Source organism: Phycodurus eques, chromosome 6 (genome assembly GCF_024500275.1).
Source record: "Phycodurus eques isolate BA_2022a chromosome 6, UOR_Pequ_1.1, whole genome shotgun sequence".
In the NCBI taxonomy this organism is placed as follows: domain Eukaryota; kingdom Metazoa; phylum Chordata; class Actinopteri; order Syngnathiformes; family Syngnathidae; genus Phycodurus; species Phycodurus eques.
This window is the reverse complement of record NC_084530.1, coordinates 6,565,902-6,591,416: the sequence shown is the minus strand read 5'-3', so window position 1 is coordinate 6,591,416 and position 25,515 is coordinate 6,565,902. Positions and strand designations below refer to the sequence as shown.

General features: G+C 41.3%; 1 protein-coding gene across 2 annotated transcripts in view; it reads right to left on the bottom strand.

The window, feature by feature from the left end:
* Window positions 1-25,515, bottom strand: part of ctnna2 (catenin (cadherin-associated protein), alpha 2) — a 338,765-nt gene that overhangs the window by 123,863 nt on the left and 189,387 nt on the right. For both annotated transcript variants that reach the window (XM_061679158.1, XM_061679159.1), the window contains one exon: window positions 4,593-4,673. In XM_061679158.1, coding sequence (XP_061535142.1) covers window positions 4,593-4,673 — 81 coding nt within the window. The remainder of the gene's footprint in view (window positions 1-4,592; window positions 4,674-25,515) is intronic.

The window sequence follows — 25,515 nt, the reverse complement described above, 5'->3', positions numbered from 1 at the left end:
CCACACCTGCTTGGCGCCTCTCACCGTGGGCAACTCCAGAGTGGAAGAGAGTCCAACCCCTCTCGAGAGGACTGGTAACAGAGCCCAAGCTGTGTGTGGAGGCGAGTCAGACTATATCTAGTCGGAACTTCTTGACCTCACACACCAATTTGGGCTCCTTCCCTGCCAGAAAGGTGACATTCCACGTCCCTCGAGCCAGCTTCTATAGCCGGGGAATGGATTACCAACGTCCCTGCCTTCGGCCACTGCCCAGCTCGTACTGCACCCAACCCCTATGGTCCCTTCCACAGGTGGTGAGCCCATGGGAAGGGGGACCCACGTTACCATTTCGGGCTGTGCCCGGCCGGGCCCCATGAGTGCAGGCCTACTCCACTATGGCCAAGACCAAAGACCTGCCAAAGGACACAAGAAACAAAATTGTAGACCTGCACCAGGCTGGGAAGACTGAATCTGCAATCGATAAGCAGCTTGGTGTGAAGAAATCAACTGTGAGAGCAATTATTTGAAAATGGAAGACATACAAAACCACCGATAATCTCCATTGATCTGGGGCTCCACGCAAGATCTCACCCCATGGGGTCAAAATAATCACAAGAACGGTCAGCAAAAATGCCAGACCACATGGGGGGACCTAGTGAATGACAGCTGGGACCAAAGTAACAAAGGCTACCATCAATAACACACAACGCCGTCAGTGACTCAAATCCTGCAGTGCTGCCCCTGCTTAAGTCAGTACATGTCTAGGGCTGTCCGAAGTTTGCGAGAGAGCACTTGGATGATCCAGAAGAGGATTGGGAGGATGTCATATGGTCAGATGAAACCAAAATAGAAGGTTTTGGTAAAAACTCAACTTGTCGTGTTTGGAGGAGAAAGAATACTGAGTTTCATCCAAAGAACACCATACCTACTGTGAAGCATGAGGGGGGGGGGGGGACATCATGCTTTGGGGCTGTTTTTATGCAAAGGGACCAGGATGACTGATCCGTGGAAAGAATGAATGCGGCCATGTATCGTTAGATTTTGAGTGGCTTCGTAAGAAGCATTTCAAGGTCCTGAAGTGGCCTAGCCAGTCTCCAGATCTCAACCCCATAGAAAATCTTTGGAGAAAGTTGAAAGTCTGTGTTGCCCAGCGACAGCCCCAAAACATCATTGCTCTGGAGGAGATCTGTATGGAGGAATGGGCCAAAATACCAGCAACAGTGTGTGAAAACCTTTAGAATTTGACCTCTGTCATTGCCAACAAAGGGTATATAACAAAGTACTGAGATGAACTTTTGTTCTTGACCAAATACTTATTTCCCACCATAATTTGCTAATAAATTCTTTAAAAATCAGATAATGTGATTTTCTGGATTTCTTTTCAGCGTGCAGTTAGCTAGCTAGCTATGTGTACACTCCTCATATGTCGCTGATTAAATATCCCAAAAAGGAGGAGGAGAAGAGGTGGATTCAGAGTTTCACCAGAGGCCACAGGGCTTCAGGGATAAGCTGTTACAAGTGAATGGGAGAAGGGCCAACTGTCTCCCTTCCTGGGCTTCCTCCCATCCCTGCCAATCAGTTGTCATGGTTAGCACATTATGTCCCCACCATGAGTGCAGTTGGCTTGAGTGCTTATTTTATTATTATAGTCCACAGTAATTATTCAGTTTTGAAGGTCAGCCTCCGTATGTGATTTTACATCATGTAAGCTACCATCATTTTCATAGTGCATGTAAACACTTATATCTTCAGTTGTGATATCTGTTGTTTGTTAGTTGTATGGTTTACGGTTGAGTGGGGAATGGTTTCAGCGCACAGCGCACAGCTACAGCGTTTGTGAGTGGAGATATTGGCTTGTATTTAAAGCCTCACTTTATATACTGGGTGATTTTTTTTTTTTTTTTAATCATTCAAAATTAGCAAGGTTCTTAACACTTCTCTGTGGTGTGTCAAATTTAAAAGCCATTTATTCGTGCTTTACAGAGTCTTAAGTATCAAAATGAATGAAGTTAATTAATAAAGTTAATGACAGGCCTGGCCAACTTATGCCTAAAAAGCTCATGATAACTAAAAGAACTGATATTTTTACTTCACTTCTTCTTCTTTTCCTTTTGGCTTGTCCCTTTCGGGGTCGCCACAGTGCGCCATCCTTTTCCATGTAAGCCTATCTCCTGCATCCTCCTCTCGAACACCAATTGCTCTCCTGTCTTCCTTCACGACATCCATCAACCTTGTCTTTGGTCTTCCTCTAGCTCTCTTGCCTGGCAGCTCCATCCTCATCATCCTTCCACCAATATACTCACTATTTCTCCTCTGGACGTGTCCAAAACCATCGAATTCTGCTCTCTCTAACTTTGTCTCCAAAACATCGAACCTTGGTTGTCCCTCTGATGAGCTCATTTCTAATTTTATCCAACTTGGTCACTCCGAGAGCGAACCTCAACATCTTCATTTCCGCCACCTCGAGCTCTGCTTCCTGTTGTCTCTTCAGTGTCACTGTCTCTAATCCGTACATCATGGCTGGCCTCACCACTGTTTTATAAACTTCACCCTTCATCCTAGCAGAGACTCTTCTGTCACATAACACAGCTGACACCTTCCTCAACCAGTTCCAACCTGCTTGGACCCGTTTCTTCACTTCCTGACCACACTCACCATTGCTCTGGACGGATGACCCCAAGTATCTAAAGTCCTCCACCCTTGCTATCTCTTCTCCCTGTAGCCTCACATACAAACGTTTTGTATGTCCACCAATCCATTCACTGTTTGTAGTTATAATTAGGGTGGCAGGTGACCAGGAACCTATCCAAGCTGACTTTGGGTGAAAGTCCAGTCACACCGTGGTCTATTTGTGAGTATTCCACCATGCTGCCATCTTTGGAAGGTACTAAGCTGAATTTTACTGTGAGGGCATGCATTTGGCAGTATGGAGTACAAGGTTGACATGTGCAGACTGTACAGTGGCGAACAAAATGCTTAGTATTCTTTTGTATTCGCCGCAGAAGGCCAGATGAAACAATGCCACACATTGCTAGTGGTGTCATAAGGCGTGTTTGCTCCAACCTGCTTTCATTTCCCAAACGCAGACTGTCATTTGTGCTTGTCTACTCATTAATTGATCCCACCTTTTAACTAAAGCGGCAGAAACATTTGAAATGCCCACACAGCAGCTGTGCTCCTCCCCAATGGAAGGCCCTGCATTTCAATGTGGCAATATGACACCTGATGTTTTGTATTACACTATCAGAGCTCTTTGTAATGCCTATATGCGTGCTTTGCACCCATTCTGTCAAGGCAACTCTGGAGTCAATAGAACATCCTCTTTAAAATGAGTACCGCCTGCCAGCTAGTCAGGCGGCTTCATCAAATGCCCCCCTGGGAGGAAGGGAGTTATAGTTTCCCATCTGGAATAATTCCCTGGTCTTCAAAAGTTGTAGAGGACAAGGTCGCAACAATTCTGTGCAAGTAGAGAGAATGTAGCATGACACCAAAATTTCATTCAGGAGCAAACTATAAACGTGTGTGAAGGCCGGAAAAAAACAATGTTCAATTCAAATTCGATCCAACCTTCTCTTAAAGAAACATTTTTGAATAGAATTTCTACAAAGAAAAAGTGTGCGGTGAGTTTCCTGTCCTCCATTATACAGTACGTACTGTGGAGGTGTTCAATGTCGGAAATAATGACTCATCCTGTCATCCTTTCCTTGTGTCCTTTTCACTATGATTCATGATCAAAAACATTTATTGGGGTTTTTTAAATCCGAAGTATATCAACCTTTTGAACATGTACAACACTTTTTCTTTGCAATCTCAGGCAGATAATTAAAACTATGCATACATGCAACGCACAATACTGTCATCTAATTACAAATTTCCATGTTATTCGTTAGTTACATTCAAATTAAAACTTTTAAATGCTACTATAATGTACAAGCTAATGCTAGACAATCATTTTTGCAGTATTACTTTATTCTTGTTATATCTTGTTGAGAAGAGGTTCTAGCTTGAAAAACAAAAACAAACAAAAGTAGAATTTTTTTTTTTTATTCATTCAGAGAGGGCAGGCAGGGATAGGTCACCATGCTCACACAGAAATAATAACTGGTGGAAAAAAATTGCACATTTTGTGTTTCTTATTAATAGAACTGTTGGGCTTTCTTTTCTTTTTTTAACTTTCTTTGTCTTGGTATAAATAATGTATAAACACCTGTGGAAAAGGGATTGTCCTGATGTGCAGTTTGACACAAACGAGTGTTGAAAACGATGTCACATTAAAGGAAAGATTGCATGTTTTATTTATGTATACTTTTCCCATAGCAGTGGTTAATTTATTTTTACTTTGTTACGTTAAAATATTACTTGAAACATTGTCTGTAAAGTTAATGAAGGTTTTATGATGGTAGAGGGCTGGGCGATTAATCTATTTAACACAGTCAGTGTTTCCAACTTCCATAACAACCAATCAAAAATATGTGTTTATGCAATTTTATATGAACATTTTCACAATAACTGAATGGGATATTGTATAATGTTGGCCTTTGATCAACCTTAATTTAGTGTTTTTGTTTTAAAATAAATAAACAACAATTAAAGAACAAGTCAATAACACTAACCTGCCGACGTAAGTCTCTGGTCTTCTTGGTCATCTTGTCAATAGCTGAGTTTAGTGGATCCCCTTTCTCTTTTCTGCCAGTCTGTGAGAAAGAAGAAAAGAACAACATTAACGCAGTTCTATTGTTTGAACCATTTAAACAGAACATATGTGATGTATTCAGTGCAGTGCATTTTGAAAATGCACTTCATCAAAAAACACTGACAGACTGACTGTCAGTTCTCCATGACGCATGAGTCAGTTTTCAATGTTACCTAGCAACTGTACCTATCAGGCAGAAATCAATTTAGCTGTTGCCAGTTCCCCCAAGGATCACTTCCTCGCATTGCCAATTGTCGCTAGCGGCTTAAAGAGGGAGTGTGCAACCACTTGTGCATACGACTCTACTACTTTGTTAAATAAACATGATTCAAACTGAGGTGATTTCTCTTCATCATCCAACACATGTGTTCTGAAAACATCAGGACATAGGGCAAGCTGTAAATGACTGTGGCCTCCAGATTAATGATACTAAGAATATAGTCTATAGAAATAGAAGAGGATTCTATTAGTGCCCCAAAACATAAATCCTTGTTTTGTTTCTAAATACATTAAATATGTTTTAAGATAAGTGCTGAAAACATGTGCAAAGACTGAGAACAATATAGTACTGAATTGTTGAGATATGACATAAAACTCTTTCCCTTCTAAACGTTCCTGATTTTGTGGGCGGGGCTACGTCAAGAGGTTTAGAGGTATACTTTCCGTCCCCCACTATATAAACACCAAGCACCATCATTCCATGCGGTGGCCATCCGTCAGAATTGCCACTTGATGAACATGAACCCAGGTCTACCGGTATAGCCATCAAAGTACGCCCACAACTTGAACAAATTAGATCTTCCCTGAAGTGCAAAGTGTTTGCCGTTATTTGGACTAACATATCTCTGCCGTCTGGCCGCACGCACGTTGTGTTGCAAGGCAGCAGCGAACCGCACAGGATCCACCACCCCGCTGTCCCAAACCAGCCCGACAGCAGTTAGTGTACACGCCAAAGGTCCCGCGCAACGGTGAAGGGCTTTCAGCCACTCGCGTCGCAGCCGAGTAAGAGGAGGGGGGGGGGGGGAATCATCTGGCTGTTGCCACCGAAGGCGTGCACCAGGGAATTCCCCTCCCTCTGCTTCTCCTCAAGACAAATCGCAGCTGACAAGTCCTTTTGTCGATTAACGGCCTACTGAATTTCAACGGAAGGAAAGACTCTCTGTGGCCCGTGTGGCCAGTGAAAGCGAAAGCGAAAGCAACGTGAATCGCTCTTCTCCCCGCAGATAGATAGGAGCCGTGATAGAAGAAATATTTGATTTACAGCTGAAAGTGGCATTTTCAGAGCACCCAGCAACATGCCCACAGCGTCTGGAAGCTCAAAGAATGTCTCAATTTTGAAGCCTGATTTCACTTACTTTGTGATATTTCTTTTTAAATGAATTCATTCATTGTCCGGCTTGTTAACATAACTCTTTTTTGTGGTGTGTCAAATTTACAGGAGATTTTTTTTAGCCAGTTTTATAGCACTTTAACATTAACTTAAATATTTGAGTGCACCCAAACAGTAAAATGTTTTTCTGACTCTTGGGGTATGGTTTTAGGCAGCAGTGGAACTACAGTTATCCAGCATAATGAAATGAAAATAAACAGACAAAAAAATAAACATGAGCCGAGACCGCTCTTAGACGACACTTCATCGACAGTTTATTTACCCAGACGGTATGTGGTATTATTGTTTTTAAATGACTAATTATTATACAACGTAATACATATACAGGCATATTTTCTGTGTTACATTTATCACAGTACGCAAGCATTCTTAAAACAGTTAGGAATGTACAAAAGTTACTTTAAAGATGTCTGTAAAATTCAAATGGTTTTAAAAAAGAGGAGGGGGGTTCGAGGGTGTGGTGACTATTTGACTCTGGAACCGATTTTTAATCTTTCCAGTTTCTCTGTATGGTAGCACTTGTTCTGTAATTGAAAAACGAAACAACAGTACTGCACAGTATTTAACTTTAAATCCATCTAAACATGCAGTACAGTTTGTGAGAACCTTGCTCCTCGTAAGGGATTCACATCAAACTCATGATTTTTTTAGTTCAACATTGAGGAGGTAAAATATTTCTGTTATGCGTTTCAAAGGGTACACCAAGATGATCAACAGATAAAAACACACTGATCTTCCGACAAAGCAATACCAGCATACAAAATTAGTTGTGTTGTTGCTAGGCAACCATCCTACAGCTTTGCCCCGCATAGCATGAAGGCCAGCAGGAGCTCATAAGCCTTTGCAGGGGTGTGCATACCTCTTAGCTTCATCCAATGATGAATTAGCTCCAGAAGCATCATGCATAACTGCAGCAAATAAATAGTAATTTGGCTCCTACATCATACTAGACTAAGTCATCCCATTTTGTAACAACCAATTGCAGGCTTAGCGACAAAACCACCGGATCCTATCTTAGATAGGATTCATTATATTACATATTAGGGCAATTTGATTGAGACTGAAAAGGGAATCAATTGGGTATTCAGTGGGTGTCCTTTTGTGCTTCATACCCATACAAGCAGTCATGTGAATGCATAGTTGAGCTCTTGTATGCCAAAGCTGAGGACATGACAAAATTAGTCATTTTGCTGCTGCCTTAAAAGACTAATGCGTCCTTTAGGCACCAGTGGGACGAAGGAGATTAAAGATGCTCAGCACCCAAAATAAATAAATAAATAAATAAAAAGGAGCTTAACAGGAACATTTCTGAGTGTGTTGCATAGTCACACCATTTAATGCATAATCACCAACCTTAATTGAACTGGGAAAACCAAAAAAGGGCCAGTCTGTAAATGACAGATACATATCTCCTCATTTTTTTTTTTTAAAAGCTTTAATGCATTCACTGCTAAACAATTACTTTTATTAAATGTCTCACAACCACGGTTTACATGAGTGTTTCTTAAAACTGTGAACAATTTCATCTAAGTAAAAGGAGATTAAAACATCAAAGTACTGCCTGCCCAAAGGGACATGTATTACCTGCCTCTTGTTATGTTAGGATCCTGCTGATGTTAAGGTGTCAGCAGGTGAATTTCTTATAATTGCCCGAAGTCTCATTGTACATCTTTATGATCATTACAACACACAATTGTGGGGAGGGGAAGGCGGAGCAATCATATGCTGCAAAAACGTATGAAACAACCAATTAAAAACACCACGCATGAAATTCCCTGTCACAAATGTTAGAAACAAGATGGATCAAAATGGTGAATCATAGGTTAGTCAATGCGTCACACTAATACTCAGCCTGGCTTAGGCAAAAGGATATGTAAACCAGTTTTGGCTAACACGCATATGTGCGTGACAAATAAAGTGGAACGGACAAACGGAGTCACCACATTATATGTCTACATTTTTTGATCTGCGTTGGCATTCCTCCACTGCCACTCAGGTGTCTCCTGTAAGCAATTGTGCTCTCGGGTACACTGGTATTAAAAACTTGACACCACAGTTGGCAGTTGATTCAATTGTCTCCCATACGGAGAACCCTGATTGAAATGTTTTGGACTGCCATGTAAGGGAATGTTAATGATTGTTATTTACTTGCGAGTTAACACATGTCCAAATGATGTTTCTCTGCATATAGCCCCGAGCTGGCCTAATCCTTTATCTCACCACCTCACAGTATGTACTCTCCCATGAAAATCATTCAGGCCACTTCCTAGAAATAAGAGAGTGTGGATGGAAATGGAGAAACAGTTTAAGGGCTCTATTTTCATAGCCTGTGCAATGTGTGCCAAAGCGCAAATGGTGCCGTATCTTAAATTCCGTCCAAGCACAAGGCTCGCTGGCGAGTTTGTTGATTTGGCAGACCCGTCTGCCCCGAGGTGGGTGTACCGACGCAACGAGGGCGTGTCCTTTAACAGCCGCCTGGTGCATGTGAAAATGTTGCTGACTGAAAGTCGGTTTAAACTTGCGCCTGCTCAGACCACGTCTAAACTTAACCCTTCCCAATTTAAATGTGCTCGGGTTACGCCGGTGCACAAAATTACCAAAACCAGGTCTAGCCCCCCTCCTCACAGATTTACGCAGCGCTGGATTTGCGCTGGTCATGAAAATAGAGCCCTAACACATTAGCAAATGACCTTTGCCCACTCAAGACAGTGGATAGAGATACGCACGCTGGTGGAATGGTTGAAGGACCTGGGCATATTTACTTTGCTGGGCTTTGCTATTATAAGATGTGCAATTGAGTGGTAAACCGGTGAATCAAATGACCACAGTGTATCTGCAGGCAGGATAATTCTCGATGTCAATAATTTCTCTTTAATAAGTTATATAAAATTGCATAATGCTGATTATGCAACTGTCCAAGCTGAAACATAAAAGCTAAATAAATAAATTAATCAAGGACTTAAAACCCTGTTCCAGAACATTTGTTGTGAGTGGGTTCACCGTCACATATTGGATTATAACGTATTTACGAGCAGAAAAAGTCCAATAAACCAGTAACAATTTAGCAGATGAGTCAGGTCGTCCCGCACATGGTGTACTGAGTTTAAGTATTTTGCAGTATTGAAAACAACATTATAGTTCAAGGCACAGCAGCATTAGTGAATGTGAATTAGTGAAGCCTAAATGCTAGCTTTCTTGTGCAAGTAATTATTGCTGGCTGCATATAAAAAAGCCAATACACTGGCATGATGAATTTCAACCAAATTTCAAGTGACTTTTCATGATGGCATTTTTCTTAAGTGTACTGTTAATTTGTCCAAACAATGTGGAAATTTTTATTTTTATTTTTTTAAACCCACAATGGCATCTGTGTTAATATTTGAATGCTGGTGCTCACACAACCAACTAATATAACAACTGACTCAATTAAAGAATAAACAAACTTAGATCACTAAAATTACAGTGTAGTAAATTTGAATTCGCTTGGAAAAACTGTTCTGGGCTTTCTGGCATTGCTATTCGTTGAAAGCATTCCTCCTATCTCCCTCCATCGTTCAATCCATCCATCCACAACTTGTCCTCATTAGGGTCATGGGTAAGCTGGAGCCTAACCAACTGACTTTTGAGCAAGAGGTGGCGAAAACCCTAGACTAGTCTTCAGCCAATCGCAGGGCACATATAGATAAACAATGACTGACATACACATTGACACCATTGCACAATTTAAACCTAAGATGCGTATCTTGTGCTCAATGAATAGCTTTTGTATCCAAAATGCATCTAATCCAACAAGAAGAATGTCATTTTTGTTGGTTCTCACATAACAAAAAAAAATGTACAACACATGCTTTTCATTGGATAGCAAGAATAAGAAGAATGCCCAGAAAAGAACACTGATAGAAAAAATAAAAACAAACCAAAATACAGTCAATCAATATTTGTATGCATTCACTCAATAATGGTGTCCACAATTCTTTGCTTACAAATTATTGCAATAAAAAGTGACAACGGGAGAGGAACGATAAAAACAGAGGACGGGAAGGATGAGTCTGGTGGCTCATAGGCAATAACATGGCAAATCAAAAAAATGGGCAGTTAAATCAGGGGGAACGCAGTAGACAGGTGGGGGACGAGAAGGGCTATTTTGTCCCATTGTCTCCTAAGATCAATGTGTTAAATGATATCAATTCCGGCTCCTTGTCAATTCAATTAGGCAGGAGTGAGAGGTACAATTACTGTCCAATGTGGTTACACTGACTGTGGAACACTTTAAAAGGAAGCCAAGCTGATAACGAGGGGGTGAGAAAGTGTTTGTGCGAGCCTGGGGTGGAGTTTGATAACAGTGCTAACATGTTGCTCAGGTTACCAACAGATAATAGGGAGCTAGATGCTCATTAAGATACGCTGAGCTCCCTCGACTGTAGAGCCATGGATGGGTCTGTTTTGACTTGTTCTCATTAAGTGGACACTAAAGAGGCACAGCAATGGATCAGCTAGTTTGATTACAGGATACTCCAAAGGAATACATACTTGAGCGCTTGTTGTTGTTATTTGCATTTGACATGTTGAAAAATAGGGGAATCGTCAACGACCAAAATTTGTGTTCAGCCCAAAATTATCTGGAATTAATATGCTTGAAGAACTATACCACATACAGATAATTAACACAGAAATAAAGAACAGTGCTTTACTGTATAAAAATGATTTGAATGATTGAACACAACAATTAATGTACAGTAGACTAGTAGTAATTAAATGATTCTTTATATTGTATGAGTTTTTTTTTTTTTTTTAGTCCACTAACAACATTCTCTACACACTGCAGAGGAGCTCAGCAGATTCAGCAAACTTAGCTCCATGTGTTGTTTATAGTACAATTCTTTTCTCTCCTCCCTCTCACATGATTGCCCAAAGTATCTATAACAGTGCTGCTTGGGCCTGGAATACTGCTGTCACTTCGACTTAATGTGTAGTCAGGAATGGCATGTGCTTGAGATAGCTCCACAGTGCCCTCTGGTATGTGGCTGATGCCTGTTTGCTTACTTCTCTCATTACCCAGCCTCGTGTTTAGACTGTGGGCCTGTCCTTGACTATTAGCATCTACGGTCAAACAGGATATGGATGTGAAGAAGCATGGGGCGTTTCATCATGCTCATGTATGTAAGTATGTATGTAGTTCGGGGAACGGTAAACCTAGGCTGAAATATGAGCGCCGTAACTTGTCTAAAAGCATGGACTGAACTGTTCAGAAGGCCTGATACACTGTCTAAACAGACCTTAACACATAGAAATTGTTTTTTTAGATTAGCATGTCAAATTAAATTATAGTTATTTACATATATTCCTGAACAGAACAAAAGGTTTGAGTTTTCTTTTTTTTTTCTTTTTTTTGTTTTACTTTAAATGGTAATGGTATGCTTCAAGTGAAATAATCTGCATTAAATCAATTCATTATGCTGATTCTAATATAATATAATGCATATATAAGATGAATAATATATGTGTAGATTCTTATTACACACACATGCACACACACACACTGAATTAATTATATTCTCACATTCAAAGAAAAGCAATCATTCATTCATTCATTCATGATGATGGCATGTCGAAACATTGCCTATATTAAAGTATTTCGTTGTGTTTCCTTAGCAGTCTTCATCTTAATGTAGGTAGTATTTTTTTTTCCAGTGTGTCTGCCAATTATCATCCTCCTTATCATAACAGTATGGAATTTCTTTCTTCTTTTTTTTTTTTTGTCCTGTTCGGCTGTTAGGTCAAGCAGAATGGAAGATATGTATCCCTTTTACGCTGGAACAGTTTTACTGTCACAGTGGAGTTTTTAAGCTTCCGCCGTCTCAGTATTATAATTGAAGTTTATTGAGAATCAGAGTCGTACAGAACAAAGTTTCTAGAGGGGAGAGAGAATCGAAGACAAAAGACAAAGCATTAATTGTAAACAGGATGAGAGAAGTAAGTCATTACATTATCTACAACAATGAAACATTAAAAATGAGTGTTGCATGGGGCTGTAGTGCTACACCCTGTGAGGGAAGGACAGGACAAGATAGAGCAGGACAAGGACAGGAGAAGAAGCATCCAGGACAAGGGTCGTGAACCCGGCTATACAACCGAAGTGCGGTGTGATTGACTATGTAAATTATAAAATCTATAGAACGAGAGTATGAGTGAGGGGAAACACAAGCAATTTGCATATTCATGAGTTATTTGTCACAATAAGTGAGTGGCCCCACACCCAGTGAAAGAGTCCCAGGAGTGTGTACCTGCGGACACATGCAAGTGAATTGACACCGTTTCACATGCATAAAGCCTGACAGAAGTGTCTGGTAATTGCTGTGCCCGCATCGCGGAGGCTGAGTACGCCACCCAATCAATTGAGGGGCGGGATCGGGCCCAGGGGTCCACCCAAGAGCAGCCCGGTGGAGGGGATACGTCCCACACCAAGGGACCCAGAGCGGTCCACCGGACCCACCGCGGCTCCCCGACAACTGGCCACCCGGTGGGGGCTGCAGGGACCCAATGCCAGCCCCCTAGCCAACCACCCCCCACCGCGCCACACGTCCCGCCACCCCACCCCCTCCACCCCCAAGAGAGTAGGACGCCCCCCCCCAACCTGCAGGGCCTGCGATGCAGCCAGTCCCCGCCCAGCCCGAAGGCGGGAGAGTGTCCCTTTTTTGTTGGAAAGGAGGGCAGATAGGAGCACCCGACAAGGGAACGATAAGGGGGGGAACCAAGGGAGGAGCTGCGGATCATGAGAGGGGAGCCCCAATGCCAAGCAGTCATCCAGCCCGGGGGGCCCGGCCTCAGGAGCAGCGCCATGCAGCTAAGTGAGAACCCACCTCCCCCCCGAGTGGTGTGGTGCATTAAAATCTGGAGAGGCCAGTGATCCGAGGGGGGTTAGGGCTGCCAGGCACTGCTGCCTAACAGCCAAACCCCCCCCCCCCCCCCCCACCCCCCACCCACGACCCACCGTCCCCCAGAGATGGGTGTATGTGATGCATTTAAAATCCAGGGGGGGCAGGCAGGACGGAGGGGCAGGGCGCACGGACCGGGAAACAGCACAGACGTACTGAAACCCGGTCCACACCCACACCTTCCAGACCCCATACCAGTCCCACACGAACCTTTTGATATGTACATGTGCCCAGATGTGATTAGTGAGAAAATATATACAGTGAGTGGTGTGAGTGTGTGCTAAGTGAGTGATTAAGAGGCTGCCCCACCCAGACATGCCGCACCGACAGAAAATTGTGATAGGGTATCGATGAACATATGATACTGGCTTGGGAGTTCCACAAATACATTAACCAAATACATAGAAAGGAAAGGGTTAAATTGTGCTGGGAACTGAGTCAAGGGTTTTTTTTTAACTATATGTTTAAAAGAAAAAGGAGGAACGGAGGAAATGCCTGTTTATCAGTGCAAATGCAGGGGATGAAAAAATCCTTGTCCTGCAGCAGCAGCAGCATGGCCAGCGAGCGCGTCGCTGCCTTCAGTCTCCCTGAACTGAATAGCAAGTAGTTTGCGAGGGAGGGACTGAAGAAAGAGGAGCTGGGGAGAGGAGACATGAGGGGTGGAGGGAGAGAGAGAGGTTGGGAATAGGGTGGAGAGGGTGAGAAAATGAGAGTGGTATGATATTTGTGAGAGCAGAACTGTGGGAAAGAGAAAAGGAGTCAATGGGGTGAGAAGAGGGTCTGAGTATCATTGATGTACTTTTGTTACACTGCAGATGGAGAGAAAGGCCTTTTATCACACACACTTTGTCTAGGATCACGGACCTGGCTTTGCGGGTGGGATGAGTTGCATCTATCCATCTATCCATCCATCCATTTTCTGAGCCGCTTCTCCCCACTAGGGTCGCGGGCATACTGGAGCCTATCCCAGCTGTCATCGGGCAGGAGGCGGGGTACACCCTGAACTGGTTGCCAGCCAATCGCAGGGCACATACAAACAAACAACCATTCGCACTCACATGGGGTGATTTGCATTCTATTTAATTTTAAGGAAGTGTTAAGTTTCAAGTATAATGGCATAGAAGAAGCAGCACGGTGGACGACTGGTTAGAGCGTCTGCCTCACAGTTCTGAGGAATGGGGTTCAATCCCCATCCCCGCCTGTGTGGAGTTTGCATGTTCTCCCCGTGCCTGCGTGCGTTTTCTCCGGGCACTCCAGTTTCCTCCCACATCCCAAAAACATGCATGGTCGGTTAATTGAAGACTCTAAATTGCCCGTAGGTGTGAATGTGAGTGTAAATGGTTGTTTGTTTCTATGTGCCCTGCGATTGGCTGGCAACCAGTTCAGGGTGTACCCCGGCTCCTGCCCGATGATAGCTGGGATAGGCTCCAGCGCTCCCGCGACCCTTGTGGGGAGAAGCGGCTCAGATAATGGATGGATGGATGGATGGATGGATGGATGGCATAGAAGAAGCATAAAACAAGGAATCCGTCAATCCAATTTCAGGATCTGTTCTTAATGCTAAGAGACTGAAACCTATTTCATCACAATTCTCTTCCTTCTATTGCGTCATTCCAATTTCAGTGAACAGCGGATCAGAACAAACAAGGGACATGAACTGAGGGATTTCTTTGAGGACAGGCAGGGGCACAAGCTAGTATTAGAAGTGAAGTGTTGGCGGCAAAGGGTCCGAAACCTTAATATCTAATCTATTTTTATCTGTTGATTTACGTTCTCTGCACTCCAAGTATCCTCAAATAATGTTGTTCACTGATTTTTCTGACTCTGAACTTAACATAGCACAGTCAAGATCAAGCAAATGAGGCATATTTTGTGTACAATTAATTATTTGTGGCATTCATGAAACATACAGCCACGACATGTGACTGAGAATGTGCACTGCTGAAATTACCCACCTCAAAATGTTTTGTGCATTACCAATGCAATTTAATTGTGAAGACAGAAGAAAAATACACAGTGGAACCTACAAAGTCCTCAACAGTCTGTTCCAGGGCCACTTTCAAATTGCTCTAATTTTAAAATGGAGTACATTTGAAGTAATCTGTTCCAAAGTCAAAACGGTCACCATCATGTTGTACAGACAAGCAACATTTTAACGTTTTTAACTGTCATAAAACTATCAGTAAACCACTATAAATAATAAGACAACTGATATGTTAAACTCACAAATCTGTAATGACAATATTAATGTTAATATTCTACTTATTATTATTGGAAACATATTGTTTCATTAACCATACTGTATTGAGCAGCCAGGAAAGAGTTTTGTGAATGACCGACCACGTGGCTAATTTGGGAGGATCTTTCAGAGGAAAAGCCTGCTCCACTTACTATCTTTCTCCTTTATTTGTACATTTCCACCATTTATTATTGTTTAGTGTTCATTTTGCATCCTTTTAACTATTTACAGTGTTGTAGCTGTGTCATTCTCCAGGGGAGAATATCGGCCCTTTTTGTTGTACTGTGTATTTATTTAGAACATAATCATTTATTCATGTATTTGTATGTCAAATTATTGAATTATGTTTTATGTTCAATCTCATGTAAAGCACTTTTGTTACAGCTGTTGTTAAAGTGCTATCTGGAAATAAAGTTCCTTTGAGTTGTTGACTAATTTGTAGAGACAGACCAAGCTAGCTCGGTCCTGACTTCCTTGAGGCGAGGCTCCGATTTTGTCAAAATTGGGTGTGTTTCTTTAAGATTACACGTAGTTACCTGTCTTGTGTGCATTCCATACCACATTTTCATGAATTCCAATCATTCACTTGGAATTCTGAAAGTATTCAACTCTGGAAGTTCCATTGTGTCCGGAAAAGAAATGTAGAAATAATGTAAAATATGTAGCCTAAGAAATAAATCCTGACTTATGATACAAACACCTACTTCACCCCCGATCCCAACTTGCTTGATGGTTTCTTTGCACTCACTGCTCTTAACTGTCAAAAGCAGGTCACTGTTTGGGCTCTTAACCAAACTGTGCACAATTGTGCACAATTTTAAGCCAGAGCAGCTCCACAAACCTGAACCGACTGACAGGAAAACAAGCTTTTCAGACACACTGTGGTTCCATTACATTTCTCCCCCATGTCGCGTCCAAAAAAAGATGTAATGCTGGCATCAAAGAAAAAAAAGAAAAAAAACAGGCGTATGTATATCACCACTCCGTGTTTCCTTAGTTCACTAGACTGCGGAACAAGAAAATGTGTATACCCGAGCACTCAATGTAAAGATGATGGTTGTCAAGGATCACACGAGCTTGGGAGAAATACATGCTTCTGGTTAATGGATAATAACTTGGATAATGATGAGTCAAGCAGCTCACATTGGTGGGCAATGAGTGGAAGTAGCTCTAATAGGGGATTATTTGGGGAAATTGTCCTCAAATCAGGCAGCCACCACTATATGATCAAACAGAAACACGCAAGTTGCAACAGGATGACACGAGCGATACTGTATACCGTGAGCACGGCAGAGACAGACACTGTGTGCAAAAATGGTACCATGCTTGATTCCTGGATTCCATTGCTGTAATGATGTAGGGTACACATTCCTCAAAGCCTGATACTGCGAGTAGAACCAGTGGCATTATTATGTCACACACACAGCATCCTTTTATGAAGCCTTTGTCAGGCCACCCACAAAAAAAGGATATTTGCTGTAAATAGCAACAAGGGGGGCAAACAAAAAAACAATCATTGATATTGGCTACATTATGAGCTGGGCTGAGGGCTCGGAACTCGTTTATGTGGTGAGTATAGTCAAGTATTATTGTAATCTACATCTTACGACTTAAAAATGCAGTTCAACAATGGTCAAAGCGCGGCGCCTTATTTTCTGGAAACAATATGCAGATTACGCCCTTGAAACGAGTGGATGCCATTTATCAAACTGATACTGAAACACACATATGCAACCCAAGACATGAATCAGTCCACATTTGAATTATTTAACCATCACACTAAATCAAAAATAAACACTGATATGATCGCAGACTGACAAATGCTGCCACTAGTCTGCTCAATCAGTTATTTGTGTTGACACAACCAAATATACTGTACCTAGTGGCTCCTTGCCTATTGAAAGACATTTTTCAAACCGACTTAAGACTCTGCATCTGTTTTAGTGTTTTTATTGTTTTTTTTGTTTTGTTTTAATTGTTGATTCTTATCTGTGTAAAGCACTTTTTTCTTTTGTTTTTAGCTGTGGTTGTATTGAAAGTGGCGGCACTCGATCGACTGGTTAGAGCATCTGCCTCAAAATTCTGAGGACCGAGGTTCAATCCCCGGCCCTCCCTGTGTGGAGTTTGCATTTTCTCCCCGTGCCTGCGTGGGGTTTCTCCGGGCACTCCAGTTTCCTCCCACATCCCAAAAACATGCATGGTAGGTTGATTGAAGACTCTAAATTGCCCCTAGGTGTGAATGTGAGTGCGAATGGTTGTTTGTTTCTATGTGCCCTGCGATTGGCTGGCAACCAGTTCAGGGTGTACCCCGCCTCCTGCCCGATGATAGCTGGGATAGGCTCCAACGCTCCCACGACCCTTGTGGGGATAAGCGGCTCAGAAAATGGATGGATGTGTTTAAAGTGCTTTATCAATAAAGTTGAGTTGAGATGGCTGCTGCAGTTACAATTTTCCATAGCCCATTCAATTTAGTAGGTCTAGACACGCTGTGATGTATAATAGTATGGCTACAATTGGTGCGGCATATGGCTACTGGGGACAGCCACACAAAATGCCAGTATAATGTCTTAATATATTTAATATTCACTGTTTTACATATATTGTCACCACTGAGCTACAAATATGTGATTCTTAACTGGGCACCCTAGTCTTGTTGGGTCATGGAAAAGTAAAAAAAAAAAAAAAAAAAAAAAAAAAATTATATATATATATATATATATATATATATATATATATTTTTTTTTTAATATATATATATATATATATATATATATATATATATTTTTTTTTTTTTTTCTTTTCTCCTCGTGCTTGCATATTTTTTTTGCAGGTACTCCGGTTTCCTTCCACATTCCAATAACATGCATGGTATGTTAATTGAAGACTAAATTGCCCATAGGAGTGAATGTGAGAGTGAATGGGTTTTTTTGGTCAATAGGTGCCCTGTGATTGGGTGGTGACGAGCTCAGGGTGTACCCCACCACTCGTCTAAAGTCAGCTGCTCAGTTTTTGGTTAGTGGAGATGTACAGTAAGTGGCCTTATTAATTTTGTTCAATTTTGATTATTTTATAATGATTACTCTATCATGATTACTCATCAGTTCCTTAATGATGTGCTCTTAAATGCACTTTGCACATGTACAGTATGTATATTTATGTTTAAAAAAAAAAAATACATACACAACCAGCCACAAGATCATGACAATTTGCACAAAATAATGCTATCCAATACAATAATTGTAGCAAATATTCTGTCTTCAGTTTTAAATGACAATGCCAGAGAGGTATTAATTTAATTAATTTAAAGTTCAATTCTATTCTGTTCTGTTACAAGACAAAAGTCATACGACAGACCCACAAGTACTATTTTTCAGGCAGTGGAGCTCTCTTTTTCATCATTAGATGATGAAACGATTGTGAAATTCACAATTCGCTGTGAGAAGCTGGGTGAAGAATCCTTCACACTATGTTTATCAAAGTGTTCCTCATATTGAAGAAATTTGTCTCATCGTATCCGTATGACCACAAACCATGTTTATTTTTTTCTAACAATTTACTCCAACAATGTTGCGTCTTCTGCAGCTGAAATGGGTTGTTTATGATTCGGAGGGGCCGCGCGCTTTGAGGAAATACGTCACCCACTAGCACAAGGACAGCTTAGAGGCTGTGGATTTTGTTCTCTTGTCAGAGGATTTACCTTCCATTGTCTGTTGCCAGAGAAAGCCGTCTGCTTTTTAATCAAGGCTGCAGTTTTGAATCCTAGTGGCTTCATGATGTGATAACAACTGTTTTTCTCGCCTCTTCAGGCCACACACAGGATTACCTACAGCCACACGGAAAAAAAAAAATCCATGGTCTATGTACAAGGATCTTGTTATCTGAACATTGTGACTTTGTGTAAATAAAGTATGTCAACTAATGACTCAGGCTGTATTATTAACTCCAGGCGTACTGTGCTTTTTCTTTGGCTATTTTATGAAACCTATTCCAAATGATGTGCAAGCGCTAAGAAGCGGCGTTAAAGGAGATAATAGAAAACACTTTCCAGATGTATGAGTAACATGTTTGCAACATGCTTTTGTCCAAATACCACAAGGATGAAGAATTACAGCATACTTTCACCCAATTTTTACAGCCCCTATTAAAACAACCTGGTTTGAGGGTGCGGTCCAGTCCAAAACCACACTCGCATGCTTGGATGTCCAGATAACAATCCTCTACCATGGTGCTAACCGGCTTCTACTTGAGGGGTGTCTTTTCCCATTGAGAGGAACATTTGTCAACGTAGTATGAAGATAAGTGACACATTGTTGGGGTTTACGCTTCATGTTTTATTCAAACATGTCATAGTACGTAATACGCATTGACAAATTTGCACGTTTTTAGCATAGTGTAGTGCACCATTTTTGATCTGGCCTTGCTTTGGAATGTGTACTTATTTTAGAATAGATTCAAATCAGCTAAAATCATACAGCTGTAAAAGTCCAGTATGAGCCTCAAGTTGAACGTTTTCGTCAGATTTCTAACTCAATTACGAGTTAGAAGAGAGTCATAATTTTTAATTGAGCAACTTTCTACCAAGCAATACTGTTCAGCAGATCAGTTAGCCAAGTTATGGTTTGGCACGGGAAAGGCAAATCAGGTTTCCTTTTCTACTTGTCAAGTTTCAACTTCTGTAGTCCGGACTGTGAGCTGGTTTAACACGTCACATAAGTAAGTGCTTCTCCACCCCGTCAATCACCCACAGTTTTGCTAGTTAAACAGTTGCGTAATCTTGAAACCTTTTCTCGCTCTTTGCATCAAAATTACAATGGTGGGAGAGGTTGTGTGTGTGTGTGTGTGTGTGTGTGTGTGTGTATGCCCCCAATATCAAACCGGCACTCTAGGTTTTACACGATAAGGATTTTTGGGGCCGATCACCAAGTTTAAAAAAACGGTACCCGATCACCGATCCGATCACAAGATTGAGCAATGTGTCTATTTACATGACTTGTTCATTTATTGTATATACTTGTGTACTGTATATAGAGTACTGTATCTTCAAAATGATTCTCTAGCATTTTAGGCAAAAGTTAAAACATCAAGGACCTCTGGGGGGTATTCAAGGATTGGCCACTGACATAAATTTAGGTCAAATCAACATTATAACATGACAGAAATAATGGGTGCTAACTTACTGTTATGAAATTACTTTAACAAATACTGTTAATGACATGCTTACTCTAACTTTCTCACTGTCCCGGCTATATGGACGGGTGTTGTCCAGAGTTTGGGTCCCCCTCCCGACGCTGCGTTGCTTGAACACGGCATGCTCCTCCTTGTGTACATACTTCAGGTGCACGATCAAATTTGTTGTATTGAAGCATTTAGATGACGTTCCCCACGACGTACTTCAGTTGTCTGAGACACCGCAAAATAGTCCCACGCCGACGACGTGTTTTTTCACCAACAAGATTGAAAAAACTTTATTGGCCGTCAGACAGTTATAGTACTGTACACAAGACACGTGACAAGGCTAAAAATAAATGCGACGGTGCGGAGCCGATCGATGACGTCATTAATCAGATCGGCGGATGACATGAAAGCCGATCAGCATAAAATGCTAATTGTCGGGCGATACCGATCACACCGATCAGATCGGCGTAAAGTCTACGGCACTCACTTTAAAATTTACGTACACGCCCCCACGAAGGCATCCACACGCACAGATAAACACACACACACGCAGTTGCCTTCATGGACCACAATCGGCATCCATCTATCTATCTATCAGCTAAGAGTCTTTCGAGAAGTGTACTGAGAATGGTGTGCTTGTTTACATTTAGGAACTTACTGTACTGTGTTGGCATGTTAGGTCTGCACTAAGTTGCTCATTTAATGTGGCCTCAACTACACGATTAATGTTATTTCATTTGATTTCAATGGAGAATGATTATTTGAAATAGTGTTTTGAGTTGAGTATATATCAGGGTTACCCACACATACATTTATTTGTGGCGGGCCACCACAATTGAATTTTGGCCACCATTAATTGATTTTGCCGCTATCTGTTCGTCCTCGCTGTGAATGTAGCGTGTCATTACACGCTGGTCAGTCGGTGGCGGTGTTCAAACAGGAAGCATACTGTCTCGAGCTGTGCTCGGCAAGTTAGCCTTCTGGATGTAAATCTAGCAATTTAAATTGATTTAAAAGGTAATCAATCTATTGTCGCGATACTAGTGGATAACATACTGGATTTAAGCACGGCAAGCTTCATATGGAGGTGTATATGTGTTTTATTTCCAAGAAAAACAAACAATTCCTTTTGTCAAGCCTACTCTTTTCTTTGTCTTTTCTCTTTTTTGTTTCCTTTTCTATGCCCCACATTTTGTCACTCCTTTCCATACTGTTTCTTGGAGTTGTCTCTCAACGAGACACCACAGTATGGGTCTGCGCATTGTTTTTTTAAGCACTTTGACGTTTAAGACGTCTGGAGGCTGGCAACTGAGAAGGAAGCCAGTGAGAATATTTCAGGCTCACGTTTGTGCTGCAAAGAGCAGGTTTGTTCATTTATTTAGCTCTCTATGTATTATTAACACGATTCCTAAAAAAAATTCCTTTTGAAAACCTCACTGTGCTTCGTTTGTAGCCATTAGTATTTAACTTTTTAGAACAGGGATTCTCAAACTTTGTGTCCAGGTAGGGCCTTCTTACAGTTCCAAAGACCCCCTCATAATTCTAACACCGATTAAACATCTCTTTTCTAAGAAAAAAAGTGTCCAAACAAGTAAAATCATAGCTGAAGTAATAAAACAATAAGTTGCTGTTTTCCCATTGTTTTATTGCAGAGCCATAAAATCAATTCAACAACATGTATTAAGCAGACTCATAGTCTATTACAAAACACATACAGTACGGGAAACAATAAGCCACATAAATGTAAAGTACATCAGGGAATATTTTATATTTAATGATCATAATTTGTTTTTACCCAATTCACTTGCAAGATCAAGAATCTAAGAAATTTCACCTGCACATCTCACAGTGACACACTGGCAAAAAAGTTACTGAATTGATTTCCACCCACTGAATCGTTTCGGATTGTATCATTCTAAATTAAATGTAGAATATATATATATATATATATATATATATATTTTTTCAATATTTATTTTTCAATTTTCCAGACCGCTTATCCTCAGTTCGTTTCAGCTTGCGCTCACAAACAGATGGCCGGACATTATCCTTCAGGATTTTTTGGTAGACAGCAGAATTAATGGTTCCATTTATCACAGTGAGTCTTCCAGGTCCTGAAGCAGGACAACAGCCCCAGACCATCACATAACCACCACCATATTTTACTGTTGCTATGATGTTCTTTTTCTGAAATGCGATGTCACCTTTTCGACACTGATAGATCTCAATTACTTTATTCCTCATTTGTTCCTGAATTTCTTTGTATCTCGGCATGATGTCTAGTTTTTGAGGATCTGATCTACTTCACTTTGTCAGGCAGGTCCTATTTAAGTGATTTCTTGATGGAGAACAGGAGGTGGCTGTATCAAGCCTGGGTATGGCTAGAAAAATTTAACTTAGATATGATACACTTATATTTACACTTATACACTTATATTTAAAAAAAAAAAGGGGGGGGGCACTTGTCATGTAAGTTTTGATTTTTTTTTCTCCCTTAATAAAAAAACATTTTAAAATAAAATCCCTTAATAAAAAAGGGAATAATAAAAAAACATTTTAAAATGTTTACTTTTGTTGCCTTTCACTAATGTTCAAATTAGTTTGATGATGGGAAACATTTAAGTGTGAGAAATGTAAAAAAATAAGAAATCAGGAAAGGGGCAAACACTTTTTCACACCATTACACACACACACACACTCACAAACACATCTATGGATGGATATGTATCCATACACACACGCACACACACATGGTGGCACATCTGCCTCACAGTTCTGAGGACCTAGGTTCAAATCCGACCTCGCCTGTGTGGAGTTTGCATGTTCTCCCCGTGCCTGCGTGGGTTTTCTCTCCGAGTACTCTGGTTTCCTCCCACATCCCAAAAACATGCATGGTAGGTTGACTGAAGACTCTAAAATTGTGAATTGTGATTGCGAATAGTTGTTTGTTTATATGTACCTTGCGATTGGCTGGCGAACAGTTTTGGTTCCTGCCTCTCGCCCGAAGTTGGCCCGCGACAATTTGTTTTTGATAATTTAAGTTGATTCATGTCAATTACAAATGCATGAGGGCGTTATCTTTCACTTTGATGAAAACATATGTGGATTCAGTTAAAAGATGGATATTCTTCAAGATGAAGGGTTTAGTGTGCTAAACATGAAACGTAAGACATATCCTTCCTTGAACTCCGCATTCATTTGCCTCCATTCTACTACCCTAATTATTGAGACGCACAAGTCAACATTTTCAAGAATTTCAGCCTTTTACATCACGACCTCAATTCTGCTCTTCATCATTTCAACAAGAGAGGGTAATTGATACATGACACTGCATGAATGCTTCTGCTCAGGCTGAGGCAACGGGCCACAGTAGTCATGCTTTCAAAAATAGGGACAATGCTCCCTTGGACAGCCAAGTTAAAAATTGAGCTTGGTGGCTTTTGGGTGGATTTCTAGGTCAATGCACAGCATAACAAATCTCAACAACAAAGTCAAAGATTATGTGTATGGTTATCTCTGAAGTCAGAAGATAGACACAAAGAGCAAAGCAAGCTTGAAAGGTTACTGTATACAGTCGAACACCTTAAAGCTGCACACATTCCGGATATTGAACAGTTATCATCTGTGACTGGCGTCATGGGAGATGTCAGCACACCTCACTGGACCTCATTAAAACCAACATCAAAGGAGTGCCTATTTGAGTGTGTTTTACGTTTTGGACCCCTTTTCTCAAAGGAAGGACCATGCTCAATAAAGGGTGTTAAGAGAAGAAGAATGTGACAAGAGAAGAAGAACAATATACCATGGAGGTTACCACAAAGTAAGCAGACTCACATCCAAAGCAATAAAACTCCTTTGGTGTCGCAGTCCTGTTATCCAGTACTACCAAGTATTTCAGTGCCATGCATGTCATAGACAATGTGACAGCTGAGCGAAAGACAGCCGGTAGCCACATTAAGTGATGTTTAGCAGGATTGTAGGCGAACTAAACCCTAGATGACAAAACTGCCGTGTGCATAACTTCTTCATCTGATGCTGTTTATTTAAATTCACAAAGTTTGTATTCGAAAAAAAATATGTTTAAAACATTGCATCTTCTTGCCTACAGGGGGGCACCATCTTTACTTCATTACGTGTGCAAAAGTTGTGAGAATATGACGTGTATCTGCCCATCCTTCCGGGAAAAGGGAGTAACTGAAGTCATAACTAATGTAGCTACTAGCTTGTTGCCTGACGTTTAAGCAAGCCTGGTTTGGTAAAAATGGATCTTAACCCACAAGGCCTATCAATGCGGTTGGATGTTTGTTGGTCATCAGAGGGGCTGTAAGCCCAAAAAGGCAGCAACGCTTCCGTCAGACTGTCCCATGTCAGCTGTGGCTGGCTACACAAGCAGCTTACCACCACTTGGGTGGGACTGTGGAGTGAATGAATAGGTGTGTGCAATTGCATCTTTGAGTGCCTTGAAAAGTGCTATATATTATTATTATTATTATTTATTAATTCACAAATTTTCCGTACCGCCTATCCTCATTAGGATTGCGGGCGTGCTGGAGCCTATCCCAGCTATCTTCGGCCGAGAGGTGGGGTACAAAATGTGTAATTTCCGCACCACTTATCCTCACGAGGGTCACGGGCGTGCTGGAGCAGCTGACTGGGCGAGAGACGGTGTACACCCTGAACTGGTCACCAGTCAATCGCAGGGCACATGGAAACAAACAACCATTTGCACTCACATTCACACATACGGGCAATTTAGAGTCTTCAATTCACCTACCATGGATGTTTTTGGGATGTGGGAGGAAACCGGAGTACCCGGAGAAAAACCACGCAGGCACGGGGAGAAAATGCAAACTCCACACAGGCGAGGCAGGATTTGAACCCAGGTCCTCAGAACTGTGAGGCAGATGTACTAACCAATTGTTTACCGTACCACCATTATTATTATAATTATTATTATTATTATATGCACATATACAATATACTGTACCAGGACGTTTGGTCATCTAGGGATTATCTCCCCTTCGTGATTATTTTATTTGTATTTCTTTTTTTAGGTGTCTCGGTTTACTTGCTGTGAAATACTGGCAAGTGTAGAGCTCTAATC